We start from the raw sequence: 20060 nt of genomic DNA, 5'->3' as shown, positions 1-20060 counted from the left end.
AAAATGTCACCAAATTACCATACAGCATGGGAGAGCAGGGTTTGTCGTCCCATGAGTTGGTTGTTATGTGCAGTGGTGTAGTTGTCCAGATCCAGTTTTCAGGATTGGTATCAACAATCGATACAGCTATTGTTAGTATTGAATTTTCTCACATGTAATCCATTCATTTCCAAAACAAACAAAAAAACAATATCAGTGGTGTTTAAAAATAACCTCTCTTTATTTTGCCACATAAATCAGAATTGTAATGAACCGTCATACAAATCTTTCAATAAATTTTCTTCTGACACAAAAATAACGTTATGTGACACAAGCACGCAATCAAACAGACAGACAGACACAGGCAGGCGCACATGTACACGGAAAAAAAGAAAAACAAATGCGCCAGTGAATGCTTTGGCACTTTGGACATATGGAGCAGTTTGCATTGTTCTGCTGGTTTTGGTGGCCATGCAGTGCAAAAATTTCCTAAATGTTTCATTTGCAGAATGTCTGACATCCCTTTCTTTATCTTTTCACCATTATAGGGCCCGCGCTATAAATACACACATATACGAACCACATGAACACTGGTAGACTGACATAAACACACTCCCATACATTTCACGCAGAGTTATGGCAGGAATATGCCAACTGTTAAACCATCTCCAAAAAATCCCAAACTTCAAAAGTCAACAGGGCTGCCTTGTTATTTTTTACAAATGCAAAAAAACAATAGTAATTATATCACAATGTGAAAACAAAGTTGCTCATTTGAAGGATATGTAGAAATGTGAAGTTTTAGCAACGGTGGCGTCAGTTGAGCTCCACGAGGGTTTTGTATATGTGTATTATGACGAAAAGGAAGGCTTGACGTGAATCAAAACAACACAACATACCAGTGTCTCTCACAATGGACAGTAAATGCACCTTGAAACATCTCCTACTCCAACATAAAAGGAAAAGAAATAAGTTAACACAACATTCGGCATTTTGTACAACATCATCAAGTAACATGACATCACAATGACACAATGAAGGCGAATTGCACTCACGTAGACTCAGTACATTATGCACTGCACCAATTTGAAAGATTTCATTTCCCATTCGCTGGAATAATGATGACTAGTATTAAATAAAAGCTATTTCATTTGAATGTTACTGCACTTTTAACAAGATGTAAAAAGTCTTATTAATTTCCACTTCAGTAAAACAGGCCCTAACTAGAGGGATTGAAATTTGAAATTGCCAGTATACCCTTGGTCAAAAGCTTTGCGGCTTTTTCTCATTCAACTTAAAACGTTTCAAAACTTATGACTGCGGGGGCGTACAGTATAACACAATTTACATTCTTTTAGAGTTTGGATTTAAAACAAAATAAAAATCACCAGTACGCATAAATGCAAGATAAATCAAGTGATTAGATAATACATAGTTCCTTGAATTATAATACTGCACATCAACTCGTTGCAGTGAAAAGCCACACTTTCTTTTAGTATTTCTTTTTGGATGCTTTGGTATTGCTCATTTTAATTAGAAACAAGAATAATCCGTGACCAGAAGTAATTAATAATACTTGCTGTTACTGCACAAGATTTTAAAAAACTGTTTTATTAACTGCCACACTTATACAGATAATGTCTGGGGTGTTTATTTGATCAATTTAGGATAGAATTAGATGCTATTTCAGCACTGGTGGTTTTAATTTGGAGGAAATTACAGGTATACTATTAAGATTCATATTAGTGCAATTGAATTGGGTTTCAAATTAAATATATAGGACTAGTAGGACACATGTAGGGAAAAGTTATGTACTATGCAGAATACTAGCGACATAAGCAATGTGATCACATGGAACACTTATTATAGAAGATGGAGTCTACACAAAAATGAAAGTTAGCTATAATATTGCACAGTAAGCTCCCGCTTTATTTAATCCGAAAAACTGTATGTGCATCAGTGCTTCCATTTTTCTGCACGAATTCAACCCTTCTATGTCCATACGTAAATTCCATTTTTTTTTTCCTGATGGGAAATGTGAAAAATCTTTTTGAGGAAGGAAATTATTGAAGAGCCTGACAAGGAATTAGCATCTATTGAATCAGAGGCCACTATTTATATGAGGAAATGCCGTATTCACATTTTCGTCATTTAGGGTCTTAGTGATGCAGAGCCTTAATGTTGAATGTATGTTGAACTTATTCAAAGGAAAAAGAAAATAATTCACCCTTTAAGCTAAAGCCAGAAAAAAAACAGTTTTCCTCTTCGGGACTATTCAAACCGGTTATCTGCAAAAAAAAAAAGCGCATCAGGAATAGCATAATCAAAGACATGGAAATACAAAACACTTGTTATTAATGTCAACTCCCTGTTGAGTGAAATCAATATTTTGAGGATCCTAAGGCGTGTTTGAAAGTTGGCAGCTGATGATAAACATTATGTTTCCACCTAACAGAGGCTTGTATCCAGACAATGACAAAAACCCTCCACATACTAACTGCACGTGTACTCTTGGAACAAGTGTGTTGTTTCACCTGCCAGGTACATAGAGGGTTTAAGGCAGCTTGGAATTCCAGTTTATCTCCATTTTCCGTGAGTAAAATGTAGTAATGCAACCACTCTGTCCTGCTTGTTACTGGAAGTATCGTCAGGTTCTGTCCAAGCACATCCAATATTTGGTTCCTGGCCTGTAAACAGACTCAGGATCTCTGTGGTCTCCAGTTTGTCTCGCAAATGTTTCTGTCCAGCCTCATGTGGTTTTGACTTTCCGGCTGCAGTTGTTTGTGGTGCCGCCGTCCGACTGCAGGCTTTCCCGTTGGCCCTTTGCTTCGCGGCGTCGCGATCGGACCGGGAGGGCCATGATTACCAACACACACAGAATGTGTAAGCAGAAATACCAGGACCTGAAACACACATGCAGCAGTTATCACAATAGAACTGACTTTTTTTTTGCCCCTGCTTTTCCAACACAGTATATAAACGTGAAAAATCATTCATTAATCTCAGGTTTAATACAACACATTGCTTATGCTAAATAAAATTTCATGCAAACATTTCTCACACAAACGACATATACTTTAGTTAAGTGCAGCTAACAATTAACAAATATATATATATATTATTATCTCATTTTCTGAACCGCTTTGTCCTGTGCTGGAGCCTATCCCAGCTGACTCCGACCCAGAGGACTTTGTGTTATTGGTGCCTAGTACCCTCAAAAATACAAACCTGTAGAATTTGAATGAGGGTCCCACAGTCAGTAGCACAAATGGCACAACTGTGTAACAGATGGCAACTTGCGTCGTTCCCCACGTGATGACATCATAGATGCGCTTGTACGTGTCAGTGACCTGAAAGTAAGGTCTGATGTTGTACCTTACCTAAAAGTAAAGACAGCCGTCACGTCATTTGAACTTTGTGTGGAAGTAAAAAGGTAAATAAACATCTTAATTACCCATATGTTACAGCTTTGCCCACTTTTACAGATTTTAAAAGGACATGGATGCCTTTGTTTTTTGGGTCAACGTGATTGCTCAATATCCTTTATTTACCCTTAATTGCAGGTGTTTCTAGAACATTTTGTCTACCATAAGTCGTGAATTACTGTTAGTGTGGCTGTCTCAAACACATTTTTGCATGAGTCCGAGTCACCTGATTTTGAGAATCTGCTGATATTGTGTCCCGATCCAATAAAGGGGAAATGTTTTAAGACAGGAAAATAGTCATCGAAATTTTCAGACACACTTCATGGAACAAACAATGCCTTATGATTAACAATGAACAATTTGGCTTCACCACCCTGTAATTGGCAATCAAAGTAGTTTGGGACTTAAGATGGAACCAAGCCATTTTTCTACAAAACCAAATATTATTACAACGTGTTTAAGAGGGTTAAGTCATTTACTGTACTTTCTTTGTTAACTCCATGATCTGAACCTACTGTGACAAAAGAATACAACATAATTGCAGCCACGTAGAGGGAGAAATTAATATGTGACTGTTCTAGTTTACTGTTTTGCTTGGTTCGCACACTGTAAATTATTCTGGTGTGTGGACTTACTGAACGTGCCGCCATGGTCATGCAGATGCCAGTGAGGAATGTCAGGTAGTAGCCTGGGTACACGCCGTGCCACATTGCTGAGAGCAGGAAGGTGGCGGCGATGGGGTTGATAGGACAGCGCTCGTAACACACTCTAAGGACGCGATTGACGGGTGTTAAGTGACAGCATTTGCGAAGAAAACACTTTCTAGACTGAATAATTCATGATGCTAAAAGATGAACCAATGCATGATTCAATGTACACTCCGCTTATGTTTGCTTTTACCTTTTGAGCCAAAGAGATGTTTGGATGTTCCAGTTGTCAAGGAACAGTTTGAAACTGGTGGCAAACTGAAAGCACACAAAATACACACCATTAGATAACAAGTGCTTCAACACGAAATGGGGTGTATTCGCTATTAGTATATAAATGAATTCAATCAACCTCGATGTCCAGAATTCTGAGGTTGGAAATCAGATCCCACCGCGGGGTTCCATCCTTGTTGTAACCATTGAAGCCGAATCCAGCTGCATTGTTAATGGCATCAGCTGCAGAGCAAAAATACAATTGAGTGCTCCAGCAACTACTTAGCATACTTGATTTGAAATACTGTGTGAGATGACATTGAGCAGGAGGCAGCACTTTTCAAATACATCACCAGGGGGAGCGCTAATATCGTTTTTTAAAGGCTGGAGTTACACTGCAGTCTAATTGAATGTCTATATTAAACCAAAAATGTATATTTAAAGTGAAACGTGGCTTTAATTACAATGAAAACAATCGCACATGCAGATGTCTAAATTATCTGATAACATTCAGTTTCTCCAGGCCATTTTTAGAATGTAATTCATAATACTTGTTATTCCTCAAGGGAAAATAAACGAATACTCTTCTGTGTTCATTATATTTTGTGTTGCCCAAGACACACAGAAGCAAATCTTGTGTGCCAAAATTGTAATTTTGCCACCTGACCTAGACACTGTATATGTAGGAGCATCACTGATTTACTCATTTTTCATGTTCTTTTTGGAATCGTGCACTCCTCAAACTCACCCAGTGTCCAGACAAAGTAGTACTTGGGTCTGAGCGCCAGCATGGCCAGATAAAGATAGACCACTTGTAGGAAGAACGGTGTGTTGTTAATGAAGTCTTCATTCATGGTGCGCTCCACTGGGATCAGCTTACACAGTGACAAATAGATGCCCAGCGAGATTGCACATGTACATAGCTTGGAGATGACATCATCCTAAATCACGACAGGAGAAAATAAAATTGTTACTCCACTAGAAAAAGAAAAAAATGTAAAATGTGGCAGTCTCCAACCACACAAGAAAAGTCCTTTCATAAAATCAATAGAAGGTTTGGATAAGTTTCTTAAAAGAGTAACAAAAACCTAATCTTTGCAAAACGGCATTCTCATTGTATGGAAAAATTCATACCAGATGGTGTCAAGTGTAGTGCAATTCTGTACCATTTGTTTATGTAAAAAAAATAATAACCAATAAACAACAGAAGAACTTTACAACTTCTAAATTCTTGAAAATTATTATTTCATGAAAGACCATCAGGAATGTGAATTAATCCTTCTTAACTTCGACATTAATATCAGTCATTTGATAGATTAAAAAAAATCAATTAAATAAATGGACCTATTCACAAAAAATAATGTATTTTTATGCGAGAAATAGATAGGACAGAACAATCTAATATTCCTGCAAACCTAGCATACTGTCATAATTTTTGTAAATATTGTTTTTATCTTTAACATGACATTTTGATTTGGTCAATTCCATAGCTCTAAAGTTCATAACAATGGAATTGCTAAATATTAGTTTCAAATCTAATGACAACATGTTACATAAAAGGTACTGAAATACTGGATTAAATTGTATAATAGCACCTAATTTGTGGATATCACCAGTTAGTGGCTGGATTCAGTATTGCACCCTGTGGCATGTTTAGAATGACATTACTGTATGTATACACAATGCAAGTTCCAACTTGTACCTTGGGCGAGGGTTCGCTCTGCTTGTGCTTGCCATTCTCCTTTCCGTTAGCATTCTCCTGGTGTCGTGGTTGGTAGCACGTGCCCTCAATGAAAGCCATATAGTCGTTGTAAGCGCAAGTGGGTCCCGCCAGGATGCCCATGAAGTTGCAGTTGTAGCTGAGGTACTCCAGAAGGCTGGGCATCCGTCTTCAGAGCGAGACGGGAAGACGACACAAACATTGTACATTCGTGGCAAAGCAACATGCTCACAAGAAATCATACACAGCCACGGTAACAACTTGGAGTCTCCCCGTGCTCTATGTAATACTGCAGTTCATATAGTGTACCTATGGTTTACAAGAAACCCCTTTCTTCATCCTTTCTTACGTCTTATAATGTCACTTGCGAGGTCTGTTGTACCTCTAATCTCTGCTCTGTTTAAGATGTTGTCATGTATTAATTCCCTGACCTACTTCTTACATTCTTGTTGAACCTCCGCAGCTATATTTACTTCCACAGCAAAATATTTGGGGGAACAAAACCCACTCTTGTAACCCATGCTAATAACCTCAAAACATGACTGTGCCAGTCGCCCTTTAAATTGACACATACACACGAGTGACATTGGTTATAATGTTGATAATAACGGAAATTCAATAATAATAATGTCATTTGAAAACTTCACTAAATCGGTTTGATCCCTAATAAGTATAAACATTACTTCCTGTCATCTACTGCAGTAAAAACATACCTGAATCACATACCTGATAGCAAGGTATTTCTGACCTTGGGTCAGCTGTCCATCCGGCTTGGTCAAACCTACAGACAAATGATGAAAAGAAGAATAAATGAGTGAGTTATAAACATTTAGAGATGCTTTTCATCTCTAAAATGTCCAAATGTTACATTAAGAATTTTCTTAACCTAGTAATTGCGTTGTGAAATTATTTGCACAGAAAGACATCCTTATGCGTTCCTATCCTTTTTCAATGCTTCTCGTCTTTATGGTAGTAGCCTTTACTTAGTATCTGCCTTATGTCTAACTTGCTATTAGAATCCAAATTAAAATAAATATTTTCCCTCAGATGTCACTGAGTGTTTGTAAAAGACACAGGCCCTGTACTGAGATGATTAAACAACAGTGTACTGTAGTTTTGTACATTACGCACTTTCACCACCACACCTTGGTGACAAATACTTTAAACTATGAGCCTTGAGGGTTATGCGAGTAAATATTTGTCTTATAAGGTTCACATTGTTAATGCGAAGCCCAGCAACAGGGTTACAAGCTCTTTAAATTTTTGACAATATAGGTTTGTGTGTAATCGCTTTTGCCCTGACTTTGCCCTAACCAAAAAAATTGCCCTCCCTAAAAATCGACTTATACTCCAGTGCGAGTTATATATACTTTTTTCCTCCTCATTGTGTATAATTCGGATGATGGATGAGGTCCACCTATAATCTGAAAAATACAGTAACTAATCGTCCTCAGTGAAATCTGTCACTGTAAATCATATTCCGCATCGCCTGTTCACATAATGTGGCAGAACCTTGTCTAGCCAGAATCTAACGGATGTTATGACTTAACTGCATACATTCTCGCGCACAATTGAACTTGCCTTTTAAGTCAGCCATTTAACCGTTTAATAGAACACGAGAGCATAGTGGGTCATTGCGTTGTTACATAACAGTATTTGTATTCTTTGCACTGGTTCACTAGTCCTTTTGCCCGAAAATGTGACCACTTAATCTGATTTTGGAACTTTTCAGGAGAAAAGATGGTCAGGTTGTTCTTACCGTCATGTATTTCGAATGCCATGCTTGTAATCTTCTGAGTGATCACCATCATGGGTCTGATAAAGACAAGGACACACAAGCCGCTCAGTCCTGTCTGGATCTTTCAACCATCCGCTAAAATATAATTGCTAAATCCTTCATTTAAATGCTCTGTGAGAGGAATACTCTTAAAATGCAAGCCTTCATTTATTGGCCTCACAGTTGTGGGGTTGTGGGTTCGATCCCAGGTCCTAGTCCACTATGAATCAGAGTGGACTAACTCAATTTTTGTTAGTTTACAGAAAACTGATTTCAATTTTTGTGACTCACATTCAATTACCGCCATATTAAAATGCAGATACACTGACCAACCGAAGCTAAAATAAAGTCAAGTAGCCAATAAAAGAGGGACTCCATATAAAATTGGAACCAAACCTTAATTTACACACACTCAAGCTACTGTATAGTAGTAACATAACTAAATGGCCATATATTATAATATGATTCTACTATTGACCGTATGCAATATAATCTCCAAGGGAAACATCTGCTATGTTTAAAAAAAAAGTGTTTTAAAATTTGACCACGATCATCATATCTTCCTTTTCCAATCATGTGAAAATCCAAAATGTCAAAATGCAATGTATGAGTATTGTGGTATTCAATAGTGAGAGAGTGTTTAAATGTATCAGTCTTTCTTTTAGGAAGGTTTAATTTTTATTTACAATTTCATGGAGAACCAATTACCCCATTTTGACTGTGTTATACTTCCTCCCTAAATAAATGGAGGCCAACCAGTATCCCGAAACAAAATGTGTTCAACATTATACTAATCTAACACATAAAAAACATATGTATATATGTATAGGGGCTGTTCATTATGGGATAAAAATAGTCTCTTCCAAAGCAAATAGGAGGGACTAGAAGAGAGAAGGAGATGAAAGAGTGAAATTTATGCTCTCCAACAGGCAATATTGGCTTGGATTCGGTTACCAGGCAACGACCCACCCCCACCTTGCAGAGAGTGCTGGCAGTCTGCTTGAATTGTCACAAAAGTGTAGAGAGAAACTAACCATGAATCCCTAAGACGATACGTGTCTACAGACCGTTCGTTGTCGAACAGTGTGACACATTTCTGTTTGGCTGACTCAGAGTAAAATAACACCCACATCCAATTCCATTGTTAAGCATCATTATAGCCTCATATACTGCATTTCGGGGACTTACCCGGTGAAATCCGCAGAGTACATGCCGTAATCAAACACATAGACGCGTGTGATCTGACACACGATCAAATAGCCAAGTGTAACAATGAAGCAATACCTGTAAAGAGAGAGTGAGAAAAAGAAACAGATTGTTAAAATCATAGCTGATTTCAAATGGGAGAATGAATGCTTCAAATTCCATCTTGTACTTATTCATTATAAGTGAGAATTAAGTTGTACACGCTGTTTGCTGTCACACAATGAAGAGAGGCAGAATTGAACATGGCATTTCGAATTTAAAATGTCATCTGCAATGAAAAATGGGAGTCAGGGCATCTAAATGCGAATACACCATGCTGACTAAAGTATTGGGACAGTCATTCATCTTTCGTACTGCTTATCCACACGAGGGGTGCACGGGGTCCCGAAGCCTATTCTAGCAAACCCACGGGCAGGAGGAATTAGTTGCCAGCCAATTGCAGTGTACAATGAAACAGAGACACGCAATCACACCACCAAAGAGTGGAAATCGAACTCATACTGCCATATAGTTACTCGTTACCAAACCTACTCAACCACATCTGAAAAGACACTTTTGCATCTTGCTAGAACCTGCCATGACAATTATTTGAAAGAAATGCCTGTTAGATGAATACATTGTATTCCATGCAATGTAATAAGCACGCATACTTTAATACAAGGCCTTCGGATCCCAATGTGATTAGATTAAACTTTATTCATCCTGTACTCGGGGAAACTCGGGAAAGGGACCCAAAAACTATTCAAGGTCGAGAGCAAGAAAGCCATACAATTCTGGGTACACCTAAGTTTGAATCTACAGTACTATTATGAGAGCACACAGTTTGAACATGATCCAAACAGAACTGTGTTCCATGATCTGATGTAATCCAAATTCTAAATGTCAGCCATGCACTGTATTAGTGTTTTGTAGATAAATTCAAATTTTGGCCAGAAAGAGTCATTAATTTCACCTTAGAAACAATACAATGCATAGTCTCAATCCCACTGAGATGTGGGTTGAGTAACTAAAAAAAATGACAATGCCTCCACAACAGGGTATCACTATGGAATTGCTCAAGAATTGGGCGGAAGATGGCGGAGGAGCCTCCAATAATGTGCCACTGTTAGCAGATGAGTAAAACCTTTCAAAAGAACTTTTTCTTTTGGCCAAGGGAGAAACAGAGGGAAAGTCTGTGAGTGCACTGAGCAAAGACCAAGAGCTATTAAACTAGCATACCCCTACTCCAAACAATAAAAAGATTGTGTTGCTCTCAGAAAGAGCACAACACACCAGTCGGAGCCATAGCACGACGGGGGAAAAGACACAACGCGGCCTTTCAATTCCGGAAACTTACAGCACTAGGATGAGAGAAGAAACCACGTCACCTCCACCCCGAGCACTTATCTCAGAAAATGAAACCACAAAATACTCATAATGACAATACAGAGAAAGACAGCCAGGTAAAGTAATGGAGGTCATTGTCTTGTTAGGTGCTAGGAGACTAAGACAACACAAACCTTTTACAATCATGTCTTTTTTTTTCTTAACAACTGTAATGGCACACAGGCTGCTCCCGCGCATGTCAGTTTAGGTGGTCAGGGCACTCTTTGTATTGAGCTACAATGTAAAAATGATTTACCTTCATTTTGTTCATCTCAAATCATGTTAATATTGCATTTTATCTTGCTGCTTGAGTTTGTATTTTTGTCACTTTTGCATATGTTTTTAATTATGTGTTTGGGATTAACCAATGTTCGATGTGTGTGGTTTCTACTGCAACAATTGTAGTACATTCGAGGGACTCTAATAAATTGGTGATGACGTTGTTATTGGTTGTATTTGCTACTCTTGTTAGTGGATGCCAAAGGAGCCAGAGCAGTGACTTTCCTACCATACTTGTTTTCTATCTAAGATAGAATACAGCACTCTGAAAACAAATATTTTTCCCCCCAGACAGCTTTCACATTGGCAGAGAGATCATTTAAGACATGGCTGTCAAAGTTGGAGCCAACAAGAAGATCTTTCGAGATGTCATTGTCCATGTTTCTCATGTTGCATCCCAGCACCGTGTGTGAAGAGACTGTTTTGCCTTGAGATTGATTGTTTTGCATGCGGGGAAGAGAATTTAGCGAGGCATATGGTTTGCTCTTGCATTGTGGATTATTGTCTGGCTTGTTAGGGGCCTGGTACGTTTTTTCTTCTTCAAATTGCCACGGAAAAGGAAAGCGAAAAACAAAAGATGGCTGCGGGAAATAAACACATTGAAATGTCAATTTAGCAGACATAGAATATATCGGTATGCTTATATATGTAGTACTTATCCAACATTAAATGCTACTTAAAGCGGTTTATAATACTGACACTCGGTAGAAATAAAATGTACAGTGTTACTTGACATGTTTTTTTCAGTACTTGCCGTGAATAGAAAAGTCCAAGAATTACAACATAAGGCATGGCAGCAGGTCACCACTTCTCTTTATGTTTGTGGTGATCTTTTTAAATATTATCCTTAAAGATTGGGTGACTTCATACTTGAAGCCTTTCTTTTAAATATGGCCCAGACTTGTGAAACTCATAATTTAAAGGCTCAAAAAAACATTGACAGGTGTTTTGGTATGTAATAAGCCGAATGGAATGTGACAGCATGAGTTTCAATATTTAAATTTTTCACAATATTCAATTATTTTTCAATGAGCCCGTATATAACCAAGCCTTTTTTAAGGATCTAAAGTGTGTTTTTTTTCCATTGTGGTTTTGTGTGCATGTGTGTGTATGCATCAGTTCTGTTTGCAGAAGGCCCACAGGGATGCTACCTTAATCCCCATCTGATTTGTGTAATTTGCATCAGATGTAAGCAGGGGGTGTTTCATATCCACTAAAAGGATCTAGTGACTAAGGCAAAGCCACCTCCCTCTGTGGGACATCAGTGGACAGGTGTGCACAAGTAGGTTGCACCAGCATGTACACACACGGACACCAAAGTCAAACAAAAGAGCCTGAAACGCGTGTTTGAGCCCTGACAGGTTGCGCACACAGTAAATGCCTAGAAGCTCAACAACGCCGTGTCCACTCAAATGCATGCAGAGGAAATTTCCATCTGCTCTACTCGCAGCTGCGATTCAGTAATTCAGACTGCATGCTTCACAGCTTCCATAGAAAAGTCACATGATGTTAGATCTAACAGCTTGCTACACAAAGTGGGACTGATCTAAAGGTTATCTACAGATCTGGCCCGATGTCATTCAGTCATAGCATAAATCCAAATGATTCTCGATATAGCGGAGCTTCCTTCTGAACTGAGAAACATGGAATATTTAGTCGTGCCTGAGCAGCCCAAATGAGAGAAGAAAGAAGGTCGCAGCTGATGTCACTGTTCCTTCCTCTCGGGCAAAACCTGTCCATGTGCAAGTCAATCATTATGAAGGGACCTCCTCAGGTGACCACATAATATAAATCGAGCATAAAAATAACACCACAACACAAATCTGATAGGCAACAACAACAACAACAAAAAACACAATTTATGTTATCTGTTTTATCTGTATTTTTAACCCTATTTATGGTTGTAAACGGTAAATGTGCAATGGAAAATAATTCTACTCAAATTTTTAAGTGATCAAATTTCATTTTATGCTTAACATATGATAATGTTATGTGGAATTTTTTGCTTTTTACGTGTATGAGATAAAACTTTGCTACATATTGCGACATTAAGAGACAACGCCATTGTTTCAACATTTTTGACTGCCAGTCAGGTCATTTAAGAATTGGAGAGAATTCTTCTTTCGAGCCGGTGTCAGGACAAGAAATACAGTAATCGCTCAAATATTGCGGTTAATGTAGAGCAGACATGGCCGCGATAATCGAAAAATCGCGAGATAGGGTCACCTCTATTATTACTTTTTTTCTTCAGTGCTCAGTCCTAGTAGCAAGAGTGGCTGCCGCTTACGACGTTTTAGCGTGGATTTTCACATTTTTATGAACTTTAAATTAAAAAAATAATTTAAATAAATAATAGCAGAAAAAAAGGTGAAGTCGCCATAATCGAGGGAAGACTGTGTTTGCATTATGCACGCTTGCTCGTATTACCCAGCAGGTTGCGCTGTGTGCAGAAGAGAAGAAGTGTTCTAGAAAATTCTGCTGGAGATATACAACAGGTCAACTGTTAAAGGGACAAAAGCGACTGGTACATAATAAGCGTCGGAATGCCATGAAACATGATGCCGGGCATTGTGAACAAACCATTTCGCTTCACGTCGTCCCACAGTGTGGAAAAATGGAGAGTGTTGTACTCAAATTCATTTTGGTTAGAGTAAAAGTTGCCTTGTGGTGCACAGCTCAGTTCCCTAAAAATTGTGCAGAAGTAACATTTAGGAAGGAATCAGGGAAGCACCAGCAATTAAAAAAAATCCCCTTTCCATGGCAGTCTCGTCATTAGAAGAGGAACTTGTCTTCAGTCTTAAGGGTATAGGATACTTCTGACAAATAGAGACAAGAGGAATCAAGTCGGATAATTACGCAAGCTAACCTTTTACTGACATCAGTGACTTTAATAGTAAGGGAGAGGATAAAAGGCCCTCTTTTGCTGTATGTGAAACCTACTCTGCTCTCCTTCAAAGTCATAGTAGAATCAATCTTAATTTGTCGTGTCACCCAGGGGTAGGGTTTAGGGAGCTATTGGGGGGGGGGGGCACACCCAGGCCAAGGGGCCCAATTTGTGGGCGTGGTTGGTTGAGGGGAAAGTATAATATATAATATGATATAAATAGATAAGCAATTAATATAGAGTATAATATAGTGATTCAGTGTTATCTCTGCCCCTCCCACTCGCCTGGCCATCTGGAGGGGCCTGCGAGTGTTCATTCGCTAAATCCCCCAGCTACCTCACCCAGCTCAGACGGTTGTCTGTAGGGGTCTGCATCTTCTGGAGGGGCGCAGGAGTGACGATTGATTCGCCCCTTCCGAGCCTGGCGACTCTACTCAAAGGGCCCAATGACACTTATCACACTTGGGCCCTGTTCATGTGGAAAATTAGTCATCCATCCCAAAAAAATCCTAACCAAATGCAGAGGCAAGTATGGATTATGATGAATTGGGTAGCAGGGTTTTATGAAGAACATATTGCGTACCAACTTTCCAGGGGATAATAATATTTATTAATTTAACAAATATTACAGGAGTGGCTCTCTTTTCTCTTTGAGGTATGGTCTCATTAGGTCCTTTATCAGAGCAGCTGCTTTTGTGAAAAAATGTTTTGTTAGCATCTATTTTCGGTCTTCACCCCTTGGGAAAACATTGTCTGTTTACACCTGCACTCGCAACCTTGAATCCTGGCATCAAAGTATGTGTGTTAGCACTCATAATCACAGAGATGTAAGCCTTAGGGCAGAATTATTGTCATCATAACCCTGGATCATAGGACTCAAACTGACCCAGACAAACAAACTCAGACGGTCTGCCCTACTACGCTGACGTTGATTTTGCTTGCCCTGCATTCTTCTGATGCGGGGAGCGACTGTTTACGTGAGCGAAAACGCTACAGGCTCTTACTTGTGCATGTGCTCGAGGCCAGCAAAGATGATCACGCTGTAGGACAAGCCACTCTGTACCAGGAAATGGAGAGAATACCTGTGGGAAAAGGGACATCATATCAACATTGTATGCATAAGAAAACATTTCCTTGATTCATAATGGAGACATTCCAAGAAATACAGTATTAAGACTAACAAAATGTTGCATATCACAATCACAAAGCATTTTGGGACAATGGCACTATTACGAGTTAAAACCGTTTCAGTAATTCATATACCACACACAATCTGTATGTGGTGCCTGGGCACATGAAGAAAAATAAAACACCCATTAAAAAACTGTGATTTAATACGTTTTTAAAAGTTTTACAAATCTTTTTTTGAAAAATGGTTGCAGTCCAAATAGTGAACTGAATTCCTTCACGGTACAATCAATTCATGAGTCCGCACAAAATGAAATTATTATTAATTAATTATGCGGTCTTTATTGGATTGCATCATTTTTTTTTTTAATACAAAAAATGGACTAAATGGAAATAAGTGGTTTTGTAAAATTTATATAGAGATTATGTTGGGGAAATCGAAGTGAACAGTTCTATATAGCTTCAAGACGTTTTAAGTGGCAGCAATGATCATGAGTGGCCATTGGACACTACTAAAGGGCCTGTGCATTCAATCGAATTGGATTTGGTTCATCTATTATTTTCAAAGTAGGTTCTACATTGGAGGGATTACGTAATCACACAAAAGCCACTTAAAACCAACATTGAACTGTCAAACTGACCACTCTACCTAAAAGCCTTGTTTGTTGCTATGGCATCTGACCGGATACCTTAGGGATGACTCTAACAGCATTGTAAAGCAGCCAAACATTATCTCATCCAACAATACTGTCTGGTGAATTTACTTATGTAGTTCTAGATGAGTGGAAAAACATTGCTATAACAAACTACAACATTGTTTGGAAAGTATTCCTATCAGAGTGGACATCACCGATTCGTACTGTCACAAGATAACAAGTACTGTAATATACATCCATTTTCAACAGCTCTTCATCAAATTCTGACAAAATTTAATATCTAACTTTAAAATAATCATTATAATACCTTATCGATTGCCATGTCATGATTAAGACAATACTTTTTTATATTAGGTTTGTATATGAAAAACATAAATAATAACACTATGTACTGTAGGTGAATGTACAAATTGAAGTTTCTACTAACCACACAAAGATTCAACATGTCCACGAGACAGAAAACAACAGCAAATTTCCACAATTATTGCTTATAATATAGATTTAGGTAGTCATATTAAGAAGAACATTGGTTGTACGAAAAACAAGTGGTGGTTAAGTCGTAAATTGCCATTGGTAATTTAGACGGAATATTTAAATACTACGTAAACCGCCCTTGCTTGTTCTCTAAAGCCCTCCATAATAAACCAATCTATCTGGGATTATAGCCTATTAATGTAGCAAATAACTTTGTCTGGCATGCATTCAACAACATAAACGTCCTGTATTGATCCACCCTGGATAAACAGGCAGCCATGACTTTGTCAACTTGACAATGAGATTATGTTTTAACAGTGGGAATGTTGTGTATTGTTTTATTTAATGTTTTTTTTCCCAAATTCAATTTCCTATAAAACTATTGCCTAACCTGTATACTATATTACACATGCTTTTCAGGGAAATGGTGACATTTCACCTTCAGATTGGTTTATCTTCTGTTGTCGAAATTTGCATGATTATCATTGCTCTGCTTCACTTCCCTGAACAGGTTTGTGTACTGTATTGACATTTAGTGTAATTTTATTGTGTTACTAGGTGTTCAAATTGCCCTAAACTCAACTGGAACATTAACTCATGTTCTTCAGGTTGGAATAAATAAACTGTACATACAGTATAATCCTGTTCCTATTATGTACTCACACGCTCTCTCTGATTTATTCACTCTGAGGCCCTCTGCCGAAAATGTTGTTAGTTGTTTATTAAATTCTGATAGTGTTCTAATTAACATGCATCCGACAGTATGTTAATTAAAACCAGACTCAGATAATTAAGAACCTAAACACACGATAGTAAACGATCTGTGTTTGTCAGATAGTTAGACGGAAGGTTGATAAAGAATAGTATGCATTTTACCGCAAGAGAAGTAACTCACCAGCCAAAGCAGAAAAGAGCCAAGTAGAAGCCCAGAAGAGTGGCCACAACATGTCTTACAAAGGGACTGGTCTTACTTGGGTGGAGGTAGAGACGGAACCACACGGCCATGAGCAGCGCAAACAACTGGCATGCCACAAAGTTAACCTGCGTGGAGAAGCACAAACATCATACCATCAGATACAGGCCAGAGATACATTTGGTTGGTTGGATAACTTTATTCATCCCGTATTCAGGAATTTTCATTGTCACAGTAGCAAGAGGGTGAGAATGCAGATACAGGAAAGGCATTTTAGACATAGATAGGTAATAAGTAAGTTAATAAATAAATAAAAACATGAATGAATATATAAATACATAAATAAGTGTGTTGCTTATATATATATATATATATATATATATATATATATATATATATATATATATATATATATATATATACACACACACACACATACATACATACACATAGATAACATGTATACATACGGTAGGTCTTAACATTGAGCCATTTGTTTTGTTAAACTTCTTTCACTGCCAGGTTTTGCAGTCAATGCCAGCGAATGAGTTAATAATCTGTTCTAACTTTTGGAAATAAACCACAGCTCAACAATGTGGAGCTATTTCCACACACAACCCAACTAGGACACAAACCCTTCGAACACATTATTCTTCTTTATGTTGGCCTGGTCATCAATCAGACGCAGGGCAAATGGAAACAAACACATCCCACACCAACCCTTTAGACAGAATCCAGAGTCTTCAGTGAACCTAATACCCAGTTTATCTCAGAAATGTAATCAAAGTTCCTGCAAGCTGTTACAACTGAATTGTTGGCATTTGCGAACAGTGGCTTTGTTTCAAAATGCTACTGTAGCTGTGGTTTTATCCTTTAATGGCACCAAAGGAGCTTTACTCCATACAGTATACTAATGTTTGTTTGACAGGATCTATCAGAGGAACGTCAGTGTACCTTATTCATTAATCCTATACTGTAAAGAACCCATGCTGGGGTCATAGAAAGAGCAGGCAATATGCCATAGTTTCAGTTGAGCCCTGAACTACAATTGTAAATCAGGATCTTTAGTTAAATTATGACATAATTTATGGCACACAGCAATCCAATAAGAAGCCAACATGTTTGTTTGATGACCAACTCGTTGGCAGCATGTTGGCACACTGGTAAATATAAGTCATGCAAATAGATCTGTCTGTCCGGTAAACAGTGAAAGGCTAGAGACACCACAAACGCCATCCATTATCTAGGCTTCCTGCATGATTCATGAGCGAGCCAGAGAGACGGATATAGCCTTGAATGCATACATCAAGTCCTTCAGCCAGAAGGGGAAAGTGAAAGAAAGAGCATTATTTGTACCCATAGACTACGGTTTGACAAACTTTGTGGAGTCTGTCAAGATAATTTCTAGTACGATTAGTACTTCATAATTGTTCATATTAGCATATTTAGTGTAAATTGTTCATAAGCACACAAACTTCATTCAAGTTCCATTTCACCATCAAGATGCAGAAATTGAAACTCGAGAATAACGTAAACAATACAATAAGATGTTAGGGATATATCGCAAAAAAGACAAGCTCGTTAACTGGAGATCTTTGAATCTTTTTATTGATGAACTGTGCTGGAGGCCAAAGCAGGATTGGTGAAGAGATTGATTAAAGTGTTTCTTGAACTGTGTCAATATGGTGTTTATGAGTTCAGGAGGAGGTAATTGTCTGCTGTCATCATTGGTTATATATGAATAAGGATTAGAAAGACAATGGAAATAAAGGAAAACAATCAGAATGAAAAGGTTCCTCTCTGTTGTGGTGGGCTTCCACTGCAAATTCTATTTCAGAGAACTTAATGGTAGATGATGTCAATAAAAGCTTTGTACATATTGACCGGGTACTACTTCCATCACTCAGCCAAAAATATACCCTGCTTCACCTTTTCGGTATAAAAATATAAAAACCAGGCTTTGGTAATAAACAAATCACATCAAGTGACCTTTCTACCTCTCTTTTTCAAAGGGTGTGATTTTGCATTCTTGCTCCTCTGCTTCGAGCTGCTTTACCAAACACAAAGCTTTGAAACTCATTTCACAACTCATTACTACAAGCTTCTCTTTTTCAGAGGATTTCTCAGCTGATTTCTCTAACTCGCTAGCTGGAATAGTCTGTAAAATCGTATGCCATCACCAGAGGCAAAAGAAGTAGTGAACAAAGTTTATTTGTAATAAGAACAAATGCATCATCATTGTAAGCACACATTTGTGGGCAAGCCCCCCGACCACCAATAATAACAGACAATCTTCTTAAGTGTGTACAATAAATTAAACAACAGCACTTTACACAAGTGAGTGTTTCCTTAAAAAGGGACTGTGAAGACCTTTAAATACAAAAGAGCCAAATGCTGAGGAAGTTGAACTTGTGAGCGGTAAGTGAGAGCCCCTCCCTGAGTAACAGCATATTGCATTGCAGGAAAGGAATGTCACACTGTGGACAAGAGGGGGTGAAGAAAAAAGATTTTAAAAAATGACTCCAAGTAGTAGAACTGGTAATAATATAATCATTAACAATAAAACTTCAATCACACGTCTGTGTAATATGCCATTTATTTGCAAGATCACTAATTATTACATGTGGCTGAAAAGGGCACACAAGTAACGGGTATAACTTGATCACAAAAAAAGGTCCAACTAAAATATTTTATCAGGAGGATTTTGTTCCAGAAAAACAGACCCAAGGGAAGCACAGAACTATGTGAAAACACGAATATTTGGTTGGATTTCCAAACCTTCTGATTTCAAGTAGCTCCATTAACTTGCATTATTATACGATTGTGTGTGTTAGCTTGAAAAATAGCGTATCTAAATCAAGTATTTTCAAAATGATAGCCAGCTGCACTGTTGATTTGATGCTCTTGAGTAGAGTTGAGATGACAGGGAAAAAAACATGTTTTCTGTTAGTTTCATTTTTCTCCAATGACAGTAACAGTCAGTATACAGTAGTTGTGCAGGATTTGTTAAAATACAAAATGAAAGGGATTTGAGCCCACAAGCACATTTGTCTTGTACGTTAGTGAATATACATTTTGCAAGCTTTTGTTCCAGGTTACAATGTTTCTTCATTCATTATAGATAGATCCCTTTTTCCATTATTGATCCACTTCGAAAACATACCCTGGGGTTCGATGCTCACACTGTTTCAGATGGGAAGCTTGAAAAGTGGTGCCGCCAGGAGGTTTGTAAGGCATTCAAAATTGGGAGCCCCGAAAGAGAAAACTCTATTTAAGAGAAAGGACACTGACTGATATGAACTGATGGACGGATGGATAAGTGCTGGTTAGAGGC

General features: G+C 38.1%; 1 protein-coding gene across 1 annotated transcript in view; it reads right to left on the bottom strand.

Moving 5' to 3' along the window:
- Positions 1 to 196: 196 nt before the first annotated feature.
- mboat2a (membrane bound O-acyltransferase domain containing 2a) overlaps positions 197 to 20060 on the bottom strand; it is a 31917-nt gene continuing 12053 nt past the window's right edge. The window contains exons 2-13 of the mRNA XM_077621114.1: positions 16709 to 16854; positions 14560 to 14637; positions 9010 to 9105; positions 7804 to 7859; positions 6771 to 6825; positions 6027 to 6213; positions 5073 to 5265; positions 4464 to 4567; positions 4305 to 4369; positions 4040 to 4172; positions 3208 to 3359; positions 197 to 2882 (exon numbers count right to left, since the gene is read on the bottom strand). Of these exons, the coding sequence (XP_077477240.1) occupies positions 2729 to 2882; positions 3208 to 3359; positions 4040 to 4172; positions 4305 to 4369; positions 4464 to 4567; positions 5073 to 5265; positions 6027 to 6213; positions 6771 to 6825; positions 7804 to 7859; positions 9010 to 9105; positions 14560 to 14637; positions 16709 to 16854 (1419 nt within the window). The 3' untranslated portion in view covers positions 197 to 2728. The remainder of the gene's footprint in view (positions 2883 to 3207; positions 3360 to 4039; positions 4173 to 4304; positions 4370 to 4463; positions 4568 to 5072; positions 5266 to 6026; positions 6214 to 6770; positions 6826 to 7803; positions 7860 to 9009; positions 9106 to 14559; positions 14638 to 16708; positions 16855 to 20060) is intronic.

Source organism: Stigmatopora argus, chromosome 15, assembly GCF_051989625.1.
Source record: "Stigmatopora argus isolate UIUO_Sarg chromosome 15, RoL_Sarg_1.0, whole genome shotgun sequence".
Lineage (NCBI taxonomy): Eukaryota > Metazoa > Chordata > Actinopteri > Syngnathiformes > Syngnathidae > Stigmatopora > Stigmatopora argus.
This window is presented reverse-complemented; position numbering and strand designations above follow the sequence as displayed.